The 21,953-nt window shown below is 40.5% G+C and overlaps 1 protein-coding gene across 1 annotated transcript in view; it reads left to right on the top strand.

The window, feature by feature from the left end:
- CDH13 (cadherin 13) overlaps positions 1 to 21,953 on the top strand; it is a 567,998-nt gene that overhangs the window by 350,947 nt on the left and 195,098 nt on the right. The window contains exon 6 of the mRNA XM_058155303.1: positions 2,060 to 2,204. Coding sequence (XP_058011286.1) covers positions 2,060 to 2,204 — 145 coding nt within the window. The remainder of the gene's footprint in view (positions 1 to 2,059; positions 2,205 to 21,953) is intronic.

The raw sequence follows: 21,953 nt of genomic DNA, 5'->3' as shown, positions 1-21,953 counted from the left end.
TAGCTAAATAAATAGTTGCATTTCTCTTTTAGAATTAATGTGTTACTTCCATTTAGACAGGATAAAATTGAAGGTCTATGATTAATGGAATACATATTGCGATTTTTTTTGGGTGTTTTTTGTATAGAATATACCGTATTGGCTTTCCATATGATTGTTCCCTAACCTTTTCAGCGTTTATGGATCACTTCACTTGACTATTTCTTCGTGCATCATCAGATCAAATTACTGAAAAATTATTCTAATGATTCCTTTTCAATAGGCGCAATCTATTCACGGGAAGAAGAAACTGTTGTGACACACAATGCTCAGCTCGTAATTTTTCCACTTCAAATATTAGAGAAGCAGGACTTCTCTTTGAATTAAAATATCACTCTGGCAGAGCAAACTAATTACAGGTTGAATTTACAGGGAAATAAAATTAGACTCGCTTCCATAGGGTTACTTAAGAACGGATGGAAATTTATTTTTGGTACCATCCCTTATGGATGCTGACCCAAAGCTACTGTGGTGGAAAACACCTCAAAGGGATAAAATAGATCAGATGTTTCAGGATAAATCTGTCATGTGTAAAGCAACACTTTCCTTTTCTTTATTTCCTGCTAACAATCTCGTTTCTGCTTCCCGGCGTTCAGGTTTGGCCTATTTTTTATTGTGTAGTTTTGCAATTTATTTTGGAGTTCAGAATATTCCCCTTCAAGATAATTATGCTTGAAGGAGAAAAGAAGGGGAAAAAAATACTTATTCCAAGCAAATCTGCACTTCATTAGCATCAAGTTGTGTTCTTCTTTTTCTCCTCCCGGCTAGCAAATAGGACAATTCCATTGCAATGTGTCTAACGAGGATCTCAGCAGGAGCGTGTTTCAGTTGGTCACATTTGCCACCATCCTTTCTTTATCCCACTTTCTCACGTGCTAACATGTGGACCTGGGATTCCTAATGACCAAAATGCTGATGTCGAATCTGCCATCAAATTAACCTAACAGATGACCCTCACTCCATCAAAGACCTTGGAGTACTCACCTCAAGTGATCTAAGTGCCAGAGCACACTGTAACAGCATTGCTAAAAAAGCATTAAGAATTGTTAACCTAATCTTGTGTAGCTTCTTCTCTGGTAATATTGAACTGCAAACTAAGGCATACAAAACTTTTGCCAGACCAATTCTTGAATACAGCTCATCTATCTGGAACCTACACTGCATATCGGACATTAATACATACAAACACAATAGATACAAACTCATGGTAAACTGATCCAAACTAGACTGCAGAAAATACGACTTCGGTAACAGAGTTGTCAATGTCTGGAATGCACTGCCTGACTCTGTGGTTTCTTCCCCAAACCCCAAAAACTTTAACCTTAGACTGGCTACTGTAGACCTCACCCTATTCCTAAGAGGTCTGTAAGAGGCGTGCATAAGCGCACCAGCGTGCCTACCGTCCTTGTCGTAATGTTTTCTTTTATTCGTATCCTTTACATGTATTTATCTTTACACTTATATCTGTCATAAAATACATGCTTGACAAAATAAATAAATAAATAAACCTTCAGCTTTTGCACTTTGCTGGCATCCTGCCATAAAATGCAGTGGGGAGGAGGGGTCATAGAAATGTAGAGTAGCAAGGACGAATGGGAAAACAAATGGAAGGAGGAGGGAGGCAGTCTTGACAGAAACCAGAGGTGCTAGGAGCAGATCAAACCAGCCTTTAAGGACACCTGGCTTGGGAACAGAAGGTGGAATTCCATTGACTGGCACCAACATTCAAACAGTTCCCAAAATATCCAGATGGTGATGAACTGGTCACGGGGGAAAGGACATGGAAAGGGGAAAAGTGTAACTTTTTGTGCTGGAATATTCAGATCTAGCCTTTCTTTCACCACAACCAGTTAACCTTAGTAAAAGCACCTATCCTTTCAACAAATGGAGTTGAGGGTCTTTCTTTCCTAGTGATCTGAGTTGCGGCAGGCCTGACAGCTGATGTCAACTCTCCTTTTCTTCTCCTTGCTGGGATAGCAACGTGACTCAGATTCCTTTTATGCTTTCTCTATTTATACAGCTGCAAGTGGAGATCACTGACGTCTCTGGAAAAACCATAGAAGGTCCAGTCCCTCTTGATATAATAATCATTGATCAGAATGACAACAGGCCCATCTTCCGGGAAGGACCATACATTGGACATGTCATGGAAGGATCTCCAACCGGTGAGTAATTCAGATATTTCTGGAATCTCGTTTTGTAGGCTGTGATGATTTTGGTTGACTGTGATGGAGAGCAGGTTGGAAGATCCAAGCTGGACAAGATCTGAATGGAGTTTGACATTCAGTGAGTGAATTCAGTTGAAATCCTGCAATTCAATTAGGATGGGAAGAATCAGTTTGACTTGGTGATTTGAAGATGGGAAGGGAAGGGGGACTTCTAAAACTCCCTGCCAGATTCCCACAAGGAAAGTCACTGGGGATGCTAGGCAGGAAGTCAGAAATTCCCTCTCCTCCCATTACTTTTTTGCCCACCTGTTTTTTTGTTCAGGTAAGGAAATATCTCTGAAACAGACCCAACAGGATACGAGTTGTCTAATGAATTTTAGAGCTGTGTTCACAATGGGAAATGTGTTTTATTTCAAGCTTGCAAAGAAAAAAACCCCCACTAGAAATGTTTTGTGGAACGTTTCAAGTTGAGTCCTATCAGAAAAGACAATACTGTTGGTGGTTGGTCTCAAAATTTAACCATTAAAGCTTTATTTTGTGTTTGGAACATCCGATTAAGAATTTGAGTTTGAACTGTCTTGATACGTTTTAACAATAAGAACCTTCCGTAATAATGATCTCGTTAGTCTGCAACAACACTTTCGGTTCTCGTAAGATAGTTCCTTTATTTCCATTGCTGTGTCGTATTTTATCTGCAGGAGTTCTGGTTTTAATGTTGGAGCTTCCTGTCCCTGCTGTTTCTCCTTCTATTGTTGTCTCCTTTTTTTTCCCCTTGCCTTTTGGAGTCCCCAAGTAAAGAAAGGAACAAGAATTAACAATGCTTTAGCTTTTCTTTCTGGTGAAAACCCAAAATTGGGTTGACGGTACAAGAGCAAGGGATGTCATCAGAAACATTTGGGAAGATAACTTGGAAAGGTGTAGTTGCAGGGCGCAGTGTCACCTCTTTTGACAGCCCCTTTCTGGGTTTCTGCAGACTGCAATAAATCACAAACCCCAGAAAGTAATATCGGTAGATCATGCGAGATAACTGACCATTTTACAGATTAAAATCCCCCTATTTTTCCCCATAGCAAGTGGAGCTCTTTCCTTCTCTTCTGAAACAAATCTTTCTCCTTTGCAATCAGGTATTTGTTTTTCTTAATTAGAGAAGGATCTGCAAACATGGAAGTAAGATCAAGTAATGTTACCTTTAAGTAAAATTAGAAATGGCTGAAATCTAACCATCCATCCAGTCACCAGGAGACAGTGAGTTCTAGTCCCACCTCAGGTATTAAAGTCAGTTGGCTGACTTTGGGCCAATCATCAGCAGATAGTGAGTTCTAATCCCGCTTTAGGCATGAAAGTTGGCTGGGTGACTTTGGACCAATCACCAGGAGACACTGAGTTCTATCCTCTTTGAGGCATGAAAGTTGGTTTATTTTTATTTTATTTATGTATTTATTTACCGAGTACGTATTAGATAATATATATATATAAGTATAAGCATGAATTGAATGCATAAAATGGATACAATTAAAGGGAACATTAGGACAGGAATGGTAGGCACACTGGAGCTCTCGTGCACGCCCCTTACAGACCTCTTAGGAATAGAGTGAGGTCAACAGTAGTCAGGTTTAGCTTAGGTTAAAATTTTGGGGGTTTGCGGATGAAACCACAGAGTCAGGTAGTGCATTCCAGGCATTGACCACTCGTGTTGCTGAAGTCATATTTTCTGCAATCGAGTTTGGTGCGGTTTACCTTAAGTTTGTATCTATTGTATGCTCGTGTATTGTTGTGGTTGAAGCTGAAGTAGTCATTGACAGGTAGGATGTTGTAGCAGATGATTTTATGGTTGGGTGAGTATCTCTCTGGCCCAAAGTTAGAGAGGAAGGAAGGAAGGAAGGAAGGAAGGATGGACGGAAGGAAGGAAGGGAGGGAGGGAGGGAGGGAGGGAGGAAGGAAGGAAGGAAGGGGAGGGAGGGAGGGAGAGAGGAAAGAAGGAAGGGGAGGGAGAGAGGAAGGGAGGGGAGGAAGGGAGGGTCAAACAGAAAGGCCACTGGAATGGAATTTTTCCTCTCCTGTACCTGCATTCAATTGATCTATAACTGCCAATTTATACTTTTTGTTTTTTTAACAGTTTGGGCTGTACATATATATGCATATCTATTTAAACTGGATTTTAAACTCAATTCTCTCCCCGTTTAAAGTCTTTTTCTTCCTTTTTTTTGCATGTCCAATTCCATCTTCCTCGTGATCGCCACCAGTGCGTAGGGCCACTTAAGCTTTCAAATGACTAAAATTGCATTCAATTTGCTGAGCCCGGCAGGATCCCTTCTTGTCTATGACCTGTGATTCTAACAACCTGCAGGAAACTACGGGAGGTTTTTCTTAAGAGCTTTCAGTAGCTGGCAGATAAAATAGACAGGTTTTTTTCCCCCTCCCTGTCTCTCTCCCCGTGCAGTGTTTCTGCAGCAACCAGACACACCAGCAGATCGTTTTGTATCTTCGCTGCTAAGTACGTACATAAATACGTCCTTGAATACATATCCATTATTTCTCCAACACAGCAAACATTGATCCCTTTCTAATCTTCCAGTCTCTGCATAGTGCATGGGGGGGAAGACGGTGTCAAAGCATCATTATTCACTGCTGGATTAAAGATTTGCTAGAGTTGGGCAAGTAGATTCCTGTTGGTCAAATCTGATGCAGGCCATTCTCAACTTGTTTTATTTTATTTATTTATTTCGTTTTGTCGGGTATGTTAGGAGATAACAGGAATAAGTATAAACATAATTTGGATACATGAAAAGAGTAAGTAAAAAAAGGAATATTAGGACAGGGATGATAGGCCCGCTGGTGCGTTTATGCACGCCCCTTACAGACCTCTTAGGAATGGGGTAGACAGTTTAAGGTTAAAGTTATGGAGGTTTGAGGATGAAACCACAGAGTCAGGTAGTGCATTCCAGGCATTGACCGCTCTGTTACTGAAGTCGTATTTTCTGCAATCGAGTTTGGAGCAGTTTACCTTGAGTTTGTATGTATTGTTTTCTCGTGTATTGTTGTGGTTGAAGCTGAAGTAGTCATTGACAGGTAGGACATTGTGGTAGATAATTTTATGTACTATGCTTAGGTCAGATTGAAGTCGGCATAGTTCTAAGTTGTCTAAGCCCAAAATTTGGAATCTGATGGCATAAAATATTCTATTAGGAGCAGAGGAGTGGAGGACTCTTCTTCTGAAATACCTCTGGACTTGCTCAATTGTATTAATGTCCGATATATAGTGCAGATTCCAGACACATATGGCTGCAATGGAGCCTAAAATTTCTCTTGCTAAGCGAGACATTTGTGAAGTGAGTTTTCACCCATTCTACGACCTTTCTTGCCACAGTTGTTAACTGAATCACAGCAATTATTGAAGTTAGCAGCACGGTTGTTAAGTGAATCTGGCTTCCCCATTGACTTTGCTGATGAGAAGGTCGCAAAAGGGGATCGTGTGACCCACCCCCCAGGACACAGAAACGGCCATAAGTCTGAACCAGTTTCCAAGCATCTTGAATTTTGATCATGAGGATGCTACAGTGGTCGTAAGTGTGAAAAATGGTCATAAATCCATTTTTTCCAGTCCCGTTGTAACTTCGAAGGATCACCAAAAGATCGAGGACTACCTGTAAACCAATTTTGGGCTGGTATAGACTGAAGACAGTTACAATCTTGATTTTCCCACCCGACTCCATTCCATGCAATGGTTTTATTCCACCTTGAGCAGTTCAATCACACAGGGAAGGTTGAAGAAATAAATCTCATAAAATTTCCTTCTTCCCTGACCTAGATGGCCCCTCAATCAAAAATGCCTGCAAGTATTATTTTGTCATGTTTCTGCAATCCTACCTCCTAAAACGATAGAGAAAGGGATGGAATTTTGATTTTTAAGCACCCTGAATTTAAAATCTTCTCCCAGCTCCAAAACCGCTGCTTTCAGAATGTCCCAGCCCGGAGGCCAGATGAGTCGCACGGTGGCCACGCCCATGCCCGGTTTAGCAAAGGGGTAGCATCAGAGCGTGTTAATATGAGGCAACTGGCAGTTGGAACAGAGTTCTTTTCAGGTGGGGAGGGGAGAGTAGAACGTCTAACTCCTTAGCATCAGAGCATGTGAATATAATACTGTATATGAAATACTAATGATCCGATGGTCATTTTGAAAAATCCTTTCTTAGCGAGCACCTAGAAGCCAAGAGGCACATACATGGCAAATTACAAGTTTGTAGGCTTTACCATTCCGGAGACTTCCTAATGAGTGAGTGGTATTTGGCTTTTATATGTATAGATTTCTAGTGGTTCAGAATTCATTCGCAGCTAAAATATACAGCTGGTTCCCGTTATTTGCAGATTCCATGTTTATGAATTTGCCTACACCGTAAAATTTATTTATACCCACAATGTCAATACTTGCAGTCGTTCGTGGATAAGCAAAGGAGTGAAAACTGTGAGTTCACTTAACATGTATGTTGAAGTTTCACTATTCACTAATTCAGTGTTTGCGGCAACTTTACAAAACATTAACTACCCTGAATAATGAGAATTGACAGTGCATATTTTTTAAAAAATGTCTCTCAGTTTTCATGCAGACATTTTTAAACACATTAGCCAAGAAATTCAGATGGCAGACAAAATGCATTTAAGTTGGGGAGTAGCTAGAAGGGAACAAAGGTGGATTTAACATGTTGATTCACCACCACCACCCCTATTTATTTATTTTTTGAAGTATTGCAAATTCAAATAAATTTAGTATCCGGAAAATCTCCAGTCCTCATTTTACATTTGGATTAATGAACCACTCCAGATTTGTTTACCTTTGGTGCAATTCAGTGGTGAAATCCTTCATAGATTGCCACTGGTTCGCAGCCTGCAAGTACGCAATGCGCACCAAAAGCATGCTGTGTGTGCGCATGTGTACAGTATGTGCCAAATGCACGCTTCGTGCAGAAAAAGGAGACTTGGGAAGGTAGGTAGAACAGCGAGGGGGGGAACAGCTGTGCCGCATAATTTAGCTTCGTTAGAAAGCAGGATATCGCTTTCTTCTCTATCACGCGGGTGATAGAGGGAGCACCGCGTTGCTCCCATATAACACCTATCCTGCGCGGCCTGCACTGGCTACCGGTAGTCTTCCGGGTGCAATTCAAGGTTTTGGTTACCATCTTTAAAGCGCTCCATGGCTTAGGACCGGGATACCTTCGAGACTGCCTTCTGCCACCGATTGCCTCCCAACGACCTGTGCGCTCCCACAGAGTGGCCCTCCTCAGGGTGCCGTCGACCAAACAATGCAGGTTGGCGACCCCCAGGGGGAGGGCCTTCTCTGTGGCGGCACCAGCCCTGTGGAATGAGCTTCCTCCTGGATTACGACAACTCCCTGACCTCCGGACCTTCAGACGTGAACTGAAGACTCTATTATTTCAGCGCGCGGGACTAGCCTAAGAATAAAAATGTTTTAAACAAATTTTAATGGGGGTTTTATTGGTTCTTATTGTTTTAGTGATCAGGCCTTGATAATATTTAGTTTTAATCTGGGTTTTAAAAGTCTATTTATTATATTGTTTTATATTGTTTTAATATGCCTGTGAACCGCCCTGAGTCCTATGGGAGATGGTGCGGTATATAAGTTTAATAAATAAATAAATAAATAAATAAATAAATAAATAAATAAATAAATAAATAAATATAAATCGAGCAGCACAGCTGATCATCGGAAATACCGGTTCGGATGAACTGGTAGCTTTTTTTAACTACCAGTTCACTTTTTTAAACTACCGGTTTAACTACCGGTTTGCCTGAACCAATAGCTTTTTAACTGCCACTTCACCTGAACCGGCAGCTTTTTTTTATTACTAGTTCACCCGAACCGGTCTTTTTTTATCACTACCGGTTTGCCTGAACCGGTGTGAACCAGTAGCATTTTATCCCTGGTGCAATTTCTCAAAAGGCATCTTATTTCTAAGCATTGCAGTCTAAACATTCAAGGTAATGGTATTTATAATATTCTGCCTGTAGAGTTTCCCGAAAATAAGCACCACCTCTCTTGATCAGAGAGAAAAACCTTGTAATGATAGTTACAAGTAAATTACAGGCGTGCAATTAGACTATTGCTAGTTCTAATGATCTTAAATTAAAATTATGAATAAATACATTCAGGGCAACATCAAAAACAATTTTGTTTGTGTGCAGTATACTTCAGTGAGAATTAAATCAGTGGAAGCTCGTTTGATGTTCCCTTGTAAAGACAGCAAATAAGAAGTTGTTGCAAAATGTTTACATAAAATCAAGGGCTGGTTTTGATACGACATGCAAAGGAAATAATCCAAATTAAATCTCAGCTGGGAACACTTTGGAGTTTGGTATTTGAGTTGGCACTAATTCCAGTGTTTCACTCTGAAGCAGGCTGAGGTGAAATGTCTGTTTAAAAAGAAAAATAGAATTCTTTTAAGCAGGGAGAGCTGTAGCATCAGCTATAGGTTGGAGTAGTTGATATGGACGATCTAACCTTAATTGGGATGTCATTATTATATCCAACTGGTTCAGTTTAGGAAAATAGTGGAGGGAAAGTTTTAAAATTAAGCAAGTGATGGTCAAAAATGGGTGTTTGCTTCACCCTCCTCCTCCCAAAAAGCATATCTCCTTGTGTGCTTTAAAAAAAATTAACACAAGGCTTAAATGAAATTAACGCTTAAATTGAGGCCTAAATGAAAGAATGATTGCTGGAACTGGGTATGTTTAGTCTGATGAAAAGAAGAACTAGGGGTGACATGAAAGCAGTGTTCCAATATCTCAGGGGCTGCCCCAAAGAAGAGAGGAGTCAAGCTATTCTCCAAAGCACCTGAAAGTAGAACAAGAAGCAATGGGTAGAGACTAATCAAGGAGAGAAGCAACTTAGAACTAAGGAGAAATTTCCTGACAGTGAGAACAATTCATCAGTGGAGCAACTTGCCTCCAGAAGTTGTAAATGCTTCAGCACTGGAAGTTTTTAAGAAGATATTGGAAAGCCATTTCTCTGAAATAGTTTAGGGTTTCCTGCCTAAGCAGGGGTTTGGACTAGAAGACCTCCAAGGTCCCTTCCATCTATTCTATTCTATTCTATTCTATTCTATTCTGTTCTGTTCTGTTCTGTTCTGTTCTGTTCTGTTCTGTTCTGTACTGTACTGTACTGTACTGTACTGTACTGTTCTGTTCTGTTCTATTCTATTCTATTGACAGTGAGAAAAATGAATCAGGCTTGTCTCCAGAAGTTGTGAGTGCTCCAACAGGGACGTTTTTAAGGTATAGGTATAGGGCTATACCTGAAATGGTATAGGGCTTCCTGGGCTGGACTAGAAGACCTTCAAGGTCCCTTCCAACCCTGTTATTCTGTTAAATTAAAAATCAGGACAGTCAAAGTGGAAGCGATATTGCGGCTTCTCATTTGCCGAATCGTGTTTCCTATTCAACTTATTTCCTCAGCCTAGAAACAACCAAAACAATGATGTTCGGGGAATCTATTTTTATTAGGCTGTTGGTGTGTTAATTAAGGGAGGGGAAGGAAGCATGTTTCTTAATTAAAGTACAAATGAATTTTTAAGGAAGCTTGGAAGATCCCCACTGGGTAGTAAAGATTGCTCGGCTTCAACAAGCAAGAATAATTCTGTACCGGTTTACAGGGAAATGGTTATTTATGCCATGCCATTCCAGAAGGGAGTTTTATCGTAGTTTCTGGAGCCTCTTCTCATGTGGCTTTTAAAGGTCCGGGCTGGCTTCAGGCTAGCTGAGGAAGGACAAAATATTTGCCAGTGAAATAAACAAATTTGTTGTGGCCTATTGGCCACTGGCCCCACCAGCAGTCGAATCAGAGGAGGAGGCGTGGGAGTCAGGTCAGCATCAAAGCAACGGGAGAGCTCTGAGGGGGAAGAGGGAGTGGAGCTGTCACAGAGAGAAAGGGAGGGAGGTGGAGCCTGGACCGTCCATCAGCCCTCAGTCAACAGCTCCCAGGTCTGGAGGTGGCTGATGAGGAAGAGGAGGAACAGCTGAGTCCAGTGCCTGATGCGCAGATGCACAGAAGGCAGAGGAGAGGAGAGCAGTGGAAATCTATGGGCCGTTCCTCGGGATGGAAGATCCACCACTGCTAGCGAAGCCCCATCCTAGCTCTGGGGATAAAAGGCAGGGGATAGGGATGAATAGATGTGGCAGACAACTATTCATCTTCCATCCGGACAGACCTGTTAGCCTGCGTTGAGAGAGAAACTTTTTGCCGGGGCTCCTAATAAAGGAATCTTTGAGTTTACTTCAGAGGGTTTGTCATGTTTGTGGAACTGGGTCAGTAAAAGATTCAATATTGAAGTGGAAAACGAATGAATGTTCCACTTTGGAGTGGGATGAAATTCGCTATAGTTTTTCCACCCCCAAAACGAAGAGAAGAATCCAGTTATTTTACTCACAGAGTAAAATGCTTTGCTTAATTTTTTTAAGAAAAAAAAATGTTTTAAAATATTATGCCATTTTCCATAACATAGTCTAGGACATTTCACAACTCGAACAGTTGTTGTTCAGGCATGAATCAAAGTATAACTATCAGCTGAATTTCTCATTTTTCTGCCTTGTACTCAGCAAGAAAATATTCAAGAGCTTTTAAAATTCATTCTTCTTTTTATTTATTCTGCTTTTAATCCATCGGCAGTTATTGCCCTCTTTGTGGCTTATTTAAACATTTTAAAGCATAATTGCAAGTAAAACTGCAAGAAATGTATTCAAATAGAGATAGAAATGTATGTATTCATAAGTTGCCGAGAACAAGCCAAAACACTGTGGAGGGAAAGGGTAATTAAAAAGTAGTAATTCTTTCTTAATTCATACATTTTTATTCTGAGAAATTCATGGTGGAATATGCAACTCATTTTCTGTTTACCCACACACACAGTCCCCAATGACGTTATAAGAAATAATAAGTTATTAATGCCACCGACCAACTCTGCATATGTGAAATGAATTCATTCCTGTTCGAAGATGTACTGAAAGTGCTAAGTTATCTAGGAACGATATAAGACTTATTGCCAGAAGAAGAAGGAATTCACTCACTCCACTTTTAGTTAGAATACCTTTTGAAACCCAATCTCAGAGGTGGGACATAGAGTTCATTGGGAAAACTAAGCTGGAAAATAAATGATATTGACTGGATATAAACAAAGAGCAAACCTCACTCCCTTGTAGCACTGATGATGTTACCCAGTGGGGTCATGAAATGTCTGCAAGAAAATAACTAAGCTCAGAGAGCTCATCATCATCATCCCCCCCTCCTCCTCCTCTCTCCTCCTTCTCCTTCTCCTTCTCCGCCTCCTCCCTGCAAACCCTCATTCCCTTCTCACACTGCAAATAAGCCACCAAGGCCAGAGACCTCACAGTCATTCCCCCACTCTCCTCCTTCTCCTCCTCTTCCCTGCAAAACCCATTCCTTCCTAGAACTTCTACTTGGGTCATGAAACATCTCCAAGAAAACAACCCAGCTCAGAATCACAGCTCAACCCTGAGCTACAGTTTCTTCTGTTGGAAAATAGAATAGAATAGAATTTTTTTATTGGCCAAGTGTGATTGGACACACAAGGAATTTGTCTCGGTGCATATGCTCTCAGTGTACATAAAAGAAAAGATACGTTCATCAAGGTACAACATTTACAACACAATTGATGGTCAATGTATCAATATAAATCATAAGGATTGCCAGCAACAAGTTCATCAAGGTACAACATTTACAACACAATTGATGGTCAATATATCAATATAAATCATAAGGATTGCCAGCAACAAGTTATAGTCATACAGTCATAAATGGAAAGAGATTGGTGATAGGAACTATGAGAAGATTAATAGTAGTGCAGATTCAGTAAATAGTTTGACAGTGTTGATGGAATTATTTGTTTAGCAGAGTGATGGCCCTCGGGAAAAAACTGTTCTTGTGTCTAGTTGTTCTGGTGTGCAGAACAATAGATGTCTCTCTGGACGAAGACACCAAACCACAATAATTCCTAGCAATGGAGATCAATCAGAGCTGACGGAGAAAGGTGCTCGAATTGTGACATGCCAAGTGGGGCTTCCCATTTGAACTTCTATTATTGTTACAGGTGTCAAGTTCACCAGTCTCACACTGATGTTGTCAGGCCCATCAGGATGGCCTTTGGACAGGTCACTAAGCGACATCGTGGGTGTTTTATTATCATAATGTATGCGGTACCAGTTGCCCAAGAGATACCAATCGCTGCTGTGCAAAGAGTAAAGAATATGTAATAGTATCTGGTTTTCTGTAGGAGAAGCTTTGGAATCAACCTATATGTATAATATGTGGTTCAGTTTTATATATTCATCATTTTTGGAGTGCTATCTGATGCCAACTTTTAGCCTCCCAAAGGATTGAGGCTAAAGGCTAAAGCAGCTTAAATCGATTAGTCAAGTGCCTGTATTACAAAGCAACCTCCCCCCCCAAAAAAAAAAAATGCATGTGCACAGGAGACAGATTTTTAAAGAGCATTTATTTTAATAAAAGTCTGCACTAAAAGAAATGCTTGTTCAACAGAATTTGGAAACCTAATGCTGCAAAAATTTGCAGTTTGTGTGTGTGTGTGTGTGTGTGTATTAAGTGTTTTTCTGTCGACGCACCTGGTCTGCCCCAATATGGGAGGGAGCATACTTGCTTTTCAACTCCAGAGCAGGAGCCCTCAGGCAGTCGCTTTCACGACAAACTATTTTATACCAAATTAATATTTGCTGATAAAGAAATAAAGGGAGACTAGTGTAGATCTATTTCAAGCTATTTAGCTCTTATCAGTTAGCCAAGTTCGAATCTGAGTAAGGGTATGGCTAGCTGATGAGAGCTAAATAGCTTGAAATAGATCTATACTAGTCTCCCTTTATTTCTTTATCAGCAAATATAAATTTGGTACAAGATAGATAGATAGATAGATGATAGATAGATAGATAGTTAGATAGATAGATAGATAGATAGATAGATGATAGATAGATAGATAGATAGATAGATAGATAGATAGATAGATAGATAGATAGATAGATAGATAGATATCGATATAGTGGGACGTGGTGGCTTAGTGGCTAAGATGCTGAGCTTGTTGATCGAAAGGTTGGCAGTTCAGCGGTTTGAATCCCTAGTGCCGCGTAATGGGGTGAGCTCCTGTTACTTGTCCCAGCTTCTGCCAACCTAGCAGTTCGAAAGCACATAAAAAATGCAAGTAGAAAAATAGGGACCACTTTTGGTAGGAAGGTAACTGCGTTCCATGCGCCTTTGGCATTAAGTCATGCCGGCGACATGACCATGGAGACATCTTTGGACAACGCTGGCTCTTCGGCTTTGAAACAGAGATGAGCGCCGTCCCCTAGAGTCGGGAACAACTAGCACATATGTGCAAGGGGAGCCTTTACCTTTACCTTTGATAGAGATAGAGATAGAGATAGAGATAGAGATAGAGATAGAGATAGAGATAGAGATAGAGATAGAGATAGAGATAGAGATAGAGATGATAGAGATAGATAGAGATAGAGAGATAGATAGAGAGATATAGATATAGATATAGATATAGATATAGATATAGATATAGATATAGATATAGATATAGATAGATATATAAAATATTAAACGCCCTCCAGCAATTCTTCTGTTGCTTCTGGGAGATTTCGATGCAACAGATGGTAGGTTACTTCTTGATGCAGCAGATCAATACATCTTTATTTGAAGAAAGTTTTAAAATGTAATCAAGAAGCTTTAGCAAATAGGATTTACTGTTTTCAATATCAACTTATCTCTTGGCAGTTAGAGCACTTTGCATATATATATATATATATATATATATATATATATATATATATATATATATATATATATATATATATATATATAATATGTCTTGAGTTTCTGAAGTCTCATTCGTCATCTTCAGGCTTCAGCCGTGCTTCTGGGAGCAAGAAGCACGGTTGAAGCCTGAAGATGACGAATGAGACTTCGTCGAAACGTCGCCAAGACACTTCCAATTTTACACGGGAGAAAACCCGAACAACCAAAGACCTATATTTATATATATATACATAAATATATTTTTGATATATAACTTGCATTTCAAATACAGTATATATGTTACTGATGCATCTTATAGTTTGATTGCCATGTAGAACATATATAATGAGTTTCCAGAGAACGGACGGGCCTCAAACCCTATGGGTAAATTGCTAGCTAGCTAGCTGCATTCAATGGATTCATATTTAAGCTGGACCTTCAAAAACAGAAGTGACCTGCTTCAGAAATTCATAAATAACAATAGCACCTTGGGGAACTTTACTGGGAGAAGGCATGAAAAATGAATGCATTTTTTTCCCCACTTCAACATAAAGTTTCTTTTTTGCATTTCCCTCGGTTTGGCTCCAAACCCCTTGCAGATCTTACTTGGTCTACTTTATTAAATATATGGCTTTGATTCCTTCCTTCCTGCTTAATGCATTGGCTACAGCACAATTGTACTTTAGTGTTTCACTTTTCTAATTTTTTTTCCTATATACCATTTTTTTAAAAAAGGGGGGGGTGTGTGATAATATTTATAAAGAATATTTTAGGCCAGCATACATATCAACTGCTTAGTTTATAATGAAATGCATACAAATATGGATAGCCTCTGGGGGGAAAAAATGTCTTTTGCGTTTCAAAAAATGCAAACCAGTGCAGAAACGGAATGCAATGGACTTGGAGAAATGAACCCAATTCAGAAATAGAATTGGTGCAGTCCTAATTCCTTTGGATACGTTCAGTTTTAATTTTCAACAGTTACGGTAAAGGCACAGCAAACTGCACGGTATAGCATAAAGGAAGAGCTGGCTTATTAAGATGGGCCTAAGAAAATCCAAAAACTATTTACAGGTAATCCCTTGATTTAGGGCCACAAAGCAGGCCAAAATTTCAGTTGCCAAGGGAGACAGTTGTTAAACGAATGCTGTTCCCTTTTACGACCTTTCCTGCCGTTGTTTTGGTAAGTGAATCGCTGCACTTGTTAAGCCAGTAACCCGGTTGTTAAGTGAATCTGGCTTTCCCCACTGATTGTGTTGGTCAGAAGGTGGCAAGAGGGGATCAAGTGATCCCGGAACAGTGAGACCGTCATAAATATGAGTCGCTTGCCACGCCTTTGAATTTTGGCCACGTGACCCTGGGGATGCTGCATGGGTCGTACGTCTGAAATAAAATGGTCATCAGTCACTTTTTTTCAGTGCCGTTCTAACTTTGAATGGTCACTAAATGAACCGTTGTAAGTCGAGGACTACTTGTATTGTAGTGTGTGTGTGTGTGTGTGTGTGTGTGTGTGTGTTTGTGCGTTTGGCGCCCAGTGAAAGCTAAAAACTACACCCATGTCTTCTTTCCTTCCTGAAGAAATACCTTTTCTTTCTTGTTTGCGCTTTTCAAGTAGCTGGGAAATCATATGTTGTCCTCCCAGTTATTAGTAGTTGATCAGATACTAATCTTGCAACAGCCGGGATGAATGGTTGGACAGCAGAGCTGTCAATGTGCTGATTTCCCGGCATTTACCCTCTGACTTCCATCCAGAGCTGTTTCTGCCTCCAATCCGGCTGCCTCGGTTTGTCTTTTTGTCTCTCCCTGTTTAAAAGAAAAAACAGAAAAGAAAAAGAAGTATGAAAACCGTGCCAATATTTCACTGGTTTTAATTGCACGGTCTCCTCCCCGTTTCTCTGGCCTTTATCCGGGGAGCAAAGATTCACGAATAAAATGATTGCACAGGGGCGCTAACCTTGCACTGTCCCCTTCCGTGAAAAATACAGTTTTATGTCCTGCTTCTCTGTCCTCCCTCCCTCCCTCCCTCCTCTTCGGCTTCCTGAAAGCTTCTTGTGATCACGATTAAAGCATAACTGCTATAATTATGTCGCATTGATTTCGACAACAGGAAAGCTGAGCGCAATATCAGATGTCTATCAAAACTCTCAAATTTAATTGTCTTCAAGTCCGGATCTATAGCAGCACTTTCTCTCTTTTAGCCCTACAACCTCCTGGTTTTTAGGTACAGCATACGCAACATTCATGGCTTCAGGCTGAAGGGTTGTTGTTGTTTTTTCATGATGGGAGGACAGTCCTCCCCCATCCCCATTTTGGCATATTCCAAGGATGCCTGGCTGTTGTTGCCTTGTCTGGATTACGGGAGGGAAGGTTGTAATACGATCTTGATGAAGCCAAGTCCACATGCAAGGTTTGTAGGGTCCTGGGTGCTTTCTGAACTTGGTTGTTTTCTTGCAAACCTTTCATGACCCTACTAGGTAACATCATCAGTGCTAGAAAGTAATGGGGTTTACTCTAGAATAGAATAGAATAGAATTTTTTTTTTATTCGCCGATTGTGATTGGACACACAAGGAATTTGTCTTGGTGCATATGCTCTCAGTGTACATAAAAGAAAAGTACGTTTGTCAAGAATCATAAAGTAGACAGTTAATGATAGTCGTAGGGAACAAATAAGCAATCAAACCATATTAGGAAACAGTCAATATAAATCGTAAGGATACAAACAGCAAAGTTACAGTCATACAGTCATAAGTGGGAGGAAATGGGTGATGGGAACGACGAGAAGATTAATATTAATGCAGACTTAGTAACTAGTTTGACAGTGTTGAGGGAATTATTTGTTTAGCAGAGTGATGGCGTTTGGGAAAAAACTGTGCTTGTGTCTAGTTGTTCTGTTGTGCAGTGCTCCATAGCGTCGTTTTGAGGGTAGGAGTTGAAAGAGTTTATGTCCAGGATGCGAGGGGTCTGTAAATATTTTCACAGCCCTCTTTTTGACTCGTGCAGTATACAGGTCCTCCATGGAAGGCAGGTTGGTAGCCATTATTTTTTTTTCTACCAATTACCAAGTAAGACAATCAAACAATAAATGATGGTCGAATCAAGAGACTGTCAAGAACACTCCCACCAACATTGACAGGGCAAACCATCATATATAAACAGAAAGAAAAGCCCTTTCCCCTCCAGCATTGATGGTGTTACCCAGTTGGGTCATGAAACATCTGCAAGGAAACAACCAAGCTCAGAGAGCACCAAGGATCCCCCCCCCATCCTCCCTCCTCATCCTCTGCACAAACCCCACTCCCTTCTAACATTGATGACGTTAACTAGCTGAGTCATGAAACGTCTGCAAGAAAACAACCAAGCTCAGAGAGCATCAAGGGCCCCACCATTCAACCCTGAGCTACAAATATTCTCCTCTATATTAAAGTTGTGTTCTCACACACGGTCCCAAGTTTGGCTTGTCATGCAAAGGAAACGCAACCCAAATTGGACACCCACGCATTGCTTCAAAGACCCCAGAGGCTCAGTCAAAACCTAAGCTAATGGAAAGCCTGCTCCTTAACCTTAAACCATCATTTGGCTTGTTCATCTCAATTAATCACTAGGCAAAGGAAGAATGGAAATCTTGTATTTTAACCAGTTACCTTCACTGCAGAAGCCACGAGAAATATTCTAAAAGGGGTGAATTCGAAGAGAGACAATCTCTTTGATTTTTTTGTGTGTGTTCGCTGATTTACCATCCTTTGAAGAATTAGTAAACGTACCTTGCAAGCTTTGGCTTTTGAGGTGATCTGGAAAATGGTTGCTAATGCCATCGTAAGTTGACAGGTAGTGCTTAGTTACAACAAAACTCTGTTGGGCATTGTCTTTACTGAAGTAAAAGGAAGGGTGGGTGGAAACCAGCATTTTGCTGCCCTGGGATTTTTCGAAATTAGCATACAAGCTAAAACTGCTGATTGGGGTTTATTTCCAGTGTCATTATAGCATAAAGAAAAGCTTGAATATTCAGGAATCTTGAAAAGAGAAGGGAAGGGCTGAGGGAAACTGACTTACCTCCCAAACAATGGGCCAGACAGCCCATAAAATGGCTCAGCCATGAGACAGCCCTGGCTCTTGTCATTTGAGAGTGTCAAAGGATTAGTATTAAAGTGACTTAACTGCTACGGACTAAGCTTTTATTTGAATATCGTACGTTATGTGTAGGAAAGTATCTTTATATGCTAGGTTAATTGTGGAATAGGCATTCGGTTCTCCAATTTCAAAGCAGTAACGGTTTGTTAAAAATAATCCGGGTTTGGACAAGTCAAGGAGCATTCAGGACCTTGGAGAGGGCAAAGCAAATTTGGAGATTTGCATGCCAGTTCTTCTAGGAAAAGATTACAGTTGAGGTTGAGTTGAGTTGAGTTGAGTTGTGTATTAATTCAATTCCCGGAATTCAATTCCTGGAATTCTCCAGCCAGCTTGGTTGGCTGGGGAATTCTGGGAGTTGAAGTCCACAGGTCTTAAAGTTGTCCAAGGTTGCACATTCCTACCTTAAGAAGGTAGGTAAAATGAGGACCCAGATTGTTGGGGCAATAAGTTGACTTTGTATATAATATACAAATGGATGAAGACTATTGCTTGACATAGTGTAAGCCGCCCTGAGTCTTCGGAGAAGGGCGGAATATAAATGCAAATTAAAAAAAAAAGATATTAACAAAGTCACGAGTCCTGCATTTGTTCTTTGATGTAATAACAGAAGCCTAGATGAAAAATGATGGTTCCTATAAGCCAAATTGGAGGTGGCCCAGCCATGCTCAGGTCCCATACAAATGAGAAGTTATGTCCTGTCAAATAGTATTTGAATATTTTGCTCCCTTTTGGCCTATACTGTATATTGAGAGATTTGGAGGTCTTTCTTATTTATTCTGTTCCTTTCTAACTTCAGGTAATGGGAAGTTTAAATATGATTATTAAACAAAGAGCAGAATATGGGAAAGAAACATGAAAAACAAGCTGTTGTTTGGCACAATTAGGGCACAATGTCCAAAGTTAACATTGTTAAAAATCAACATAAATCTAAGATACTCTTCACGTTCATGCTATATTATATTTAAAGGCTTGGGGGTCATCCTCTGAATGGGCCATGTGAATTCTGCTTCTAAAACTAGCCTCTGAACAGCACTGGGCCTTAGCTGGTCCAACTCCATTTCCCAAAAATATCCCATTGACCCACGTTGGTCAAATGCACACCAAGCAGAGTCCATAGTCAAGAGCATCATCAAGGTGTGGGTCAGGACGAAGGCAAGAGGGCCTCTGGTGGCTCAGACTGGTAAGACAGTCTGTTATTAACAGCAGCTGCTTGCAATTACTGCAAAATCCCCATTTCCTCCCAATCAGCTGGGACTTGGGAGGCAGAGAATAAATGGGGGCGGGGCCAGTCAGAATTTTTACTACCAGTTCTCTGAACTATACAAACTTTTCACTGGTCAGAACCTGCTGAAATCCACCTCTGGTCAAAAGTTGTCCAAGGTTGCACATCCCTGCCTTACGAAGGTCTCATTCTATAGAACCTCTATTCCGACAGGATGTAGACTTTAGTTCTGAAGTCTTAGTCTCCCACGTAGCCATAAAGGATTCATTCTGTACATGAGATTAGAACTATGTCTCCATGGGGAAGGTGTAGGAGATCAACCTTCCCTATGGGTCATTGGCCTTCAAGACTTCTTCAGACCATTTTTCATCCTCAGCTCCTGGGAACTTGGACTTCTTAAGTCCATAGAATTCAGTCAGGTGCTAAAACCTTGCATGTATTTCTGTGGGGTGTTTACATATCTAAGTTGCAGAGATGATTACCTTCTTTTCATATTTACAAACACGCTCATGTATTAAGAATTGGGGTGTTTATATTATTACCTCTATGAACATTCCTGCGCAGCATTGCTGGAGGGCCTCTGGTGGCTCAGACTGGTAAGACAGTCTGTTATTAACAGCAGCTGCTTGCAATTACTGCAGGTTCAAGTCCCACCAGGCCCAAGGTTGACTCAGCCTTCCATCCTTTATAAGGTAGGTAAAATGAGGACCCAGATTGTTGGGGGCAATAAGTTGACTTTGTATATAATATACAAATGGATGAAGACTATTGCTTGACATAGTGTAAGCCGCCCTGAGTCTTCGGAGAAGGGCGGAATATAAATGCAAATTAAAAAAAAAAGATATTAACAAAGTCACGAGTCCTGCATTTGTTCTTTGATGTAATAACAGAAGCCTAGATGAAAAATGATGGTTCCTATAAGCCAAATTGGAGGTGGCCCAGCCATGCTCAGGTCCCATACAAATGAGAAGTTATGTCCTGTCAAATAGTATTTGAATATTTTGCTCCCTTTTGGCCTATACTGTATATTGAGAGATTTGGAGGTCTTTCTTATTTATTCTGTTCCTTTCTAACTTCAGGTAATGGGAAGTTTAAATATGATTATTAAACAAAGAGCAGAATATGGGAAAGAAACATGAAAAACAAGCTGTTGTTTGGCACAATTAGGGCACAATGTCCAAAGTTAACATTGTTAAAAATCAACATAAATCTAAGATACTCTTCACGTTCATGCTATATTATATTTAAAGGCTTGGGGGTCATCCTCTGAATGGGCCATGTGAATTCTGCTTCTAAAACTAGCCTCTGAACAGCACTGGGCCTTAGCTGGTCCAACTCCATTTCCCAAAAATATCCCATTGACCCACGTTGGTCAAATGCACACCAAGCAGAGTCCATAGTCAAGAGCATCATCAAGGTGTGGGTCAAGGACGAAGGCAAGAGGGCCTCTGGTGGCTCAACAGACTAAGCAGTCTGTTATTAACACAGCTGCTTGCAATTACTGCAAGTTCTAGTCCCACCAGGCCCAAGGTTGACTCAGCCTTCCATCCTTTATAAGGTAGGTAAAATGAGGACCCAGATTGTTGGGGGCAATAAGTTGACTTTGTATATAATATACAAATGGATGAAGACTATTGCTTGACATAGTGTAAGCCGCCCTGAGTCTTTGGAGAAGAGCGGAATATAAATGCAAATAAAAAAAAAAAGAGGTAACTATAGCAAGATTGAGAAGTGTATGCGAAAAGCATCTGCAAACATTTGGCAGCAAACTTACTACCTGAAAAGTTACAGCAAAGGATGTTTAAGATAAAGAATGGTCTAATGTAAGAGGCTTCCAGAAAGAAGAGGTGGTCAATCTATTCTCCACCTGAAGCCAGGACAATAAGTAATGGATGGAAACCAATCAAGGAGAGAACCAACCTAGAATAAGGAGAAAATTCCTGACAGTGGGAACAATTAATCAGCGGGACGACTTGCCTCCAGAGGTTGTGAATGCTCCAACTCTGGAAGTTTTTAAGAAGAGATTGGACAGCCATTTGTCTGAAGTGGTGTAGGGTTTCCTGCCTAAGCGGGGGGTTGGACTAGAAGTCCTTCACGGTCCCTTCCAACTCTGTTATTCTGTTTATTCTTTTAATCTATTTGCCTTGTGCATCCTATTAGGAATGGTACGTCATCAATGATCTCTTCCACAAAAGGAATTTGGATTCATAAGGAAAACGTGTCTGTTTAACAGGGTTTTGAGTGGTTATATTTATTTTATAAAGTTTACCTGGCAGCTTCTTTCTGCCAATTTAAGAATCTCAATTCTGGAAGACCCGTCCAAAAAATAGCCAAGGCCACTATCATGTTTTCCTGAAGTAGCCTGTGGGCTCCTGGAAGATGCAGCAAGCAGGCCAAGATGAAGTCTGTATTGTGATCCATCGACAGATGAGATTCAAATATTTGTATGCAAATTAAAAAACACAAAAATCCGCACTGCGATTATTCTTTTCAACTTTCCTAATCAACATTTTTTTTTCCCCAACTCAGAAATCCAATTTCAAGTTTCGGCAGCAAGTACA

This window comes from Ahaetulla prasina, chromosome 12, assembly GCF_028640845.1.
Source record: "Ahaetulla prasina isolate Xishuangbanna chromosome 12, ASM2864084v1, whole genome shotgun sequence".
NCBI lineage: Eukaryota > Metazoa > Chordata > Lepidosauria > Squamata > Colubridae > Ahaetulla > Ahaetulla prasina.
The sequence above is the reverse complement of the archived record's forward strand: the minus strand, read 5'-3'. Positions and strand labels throughout refer to the sequence as shown.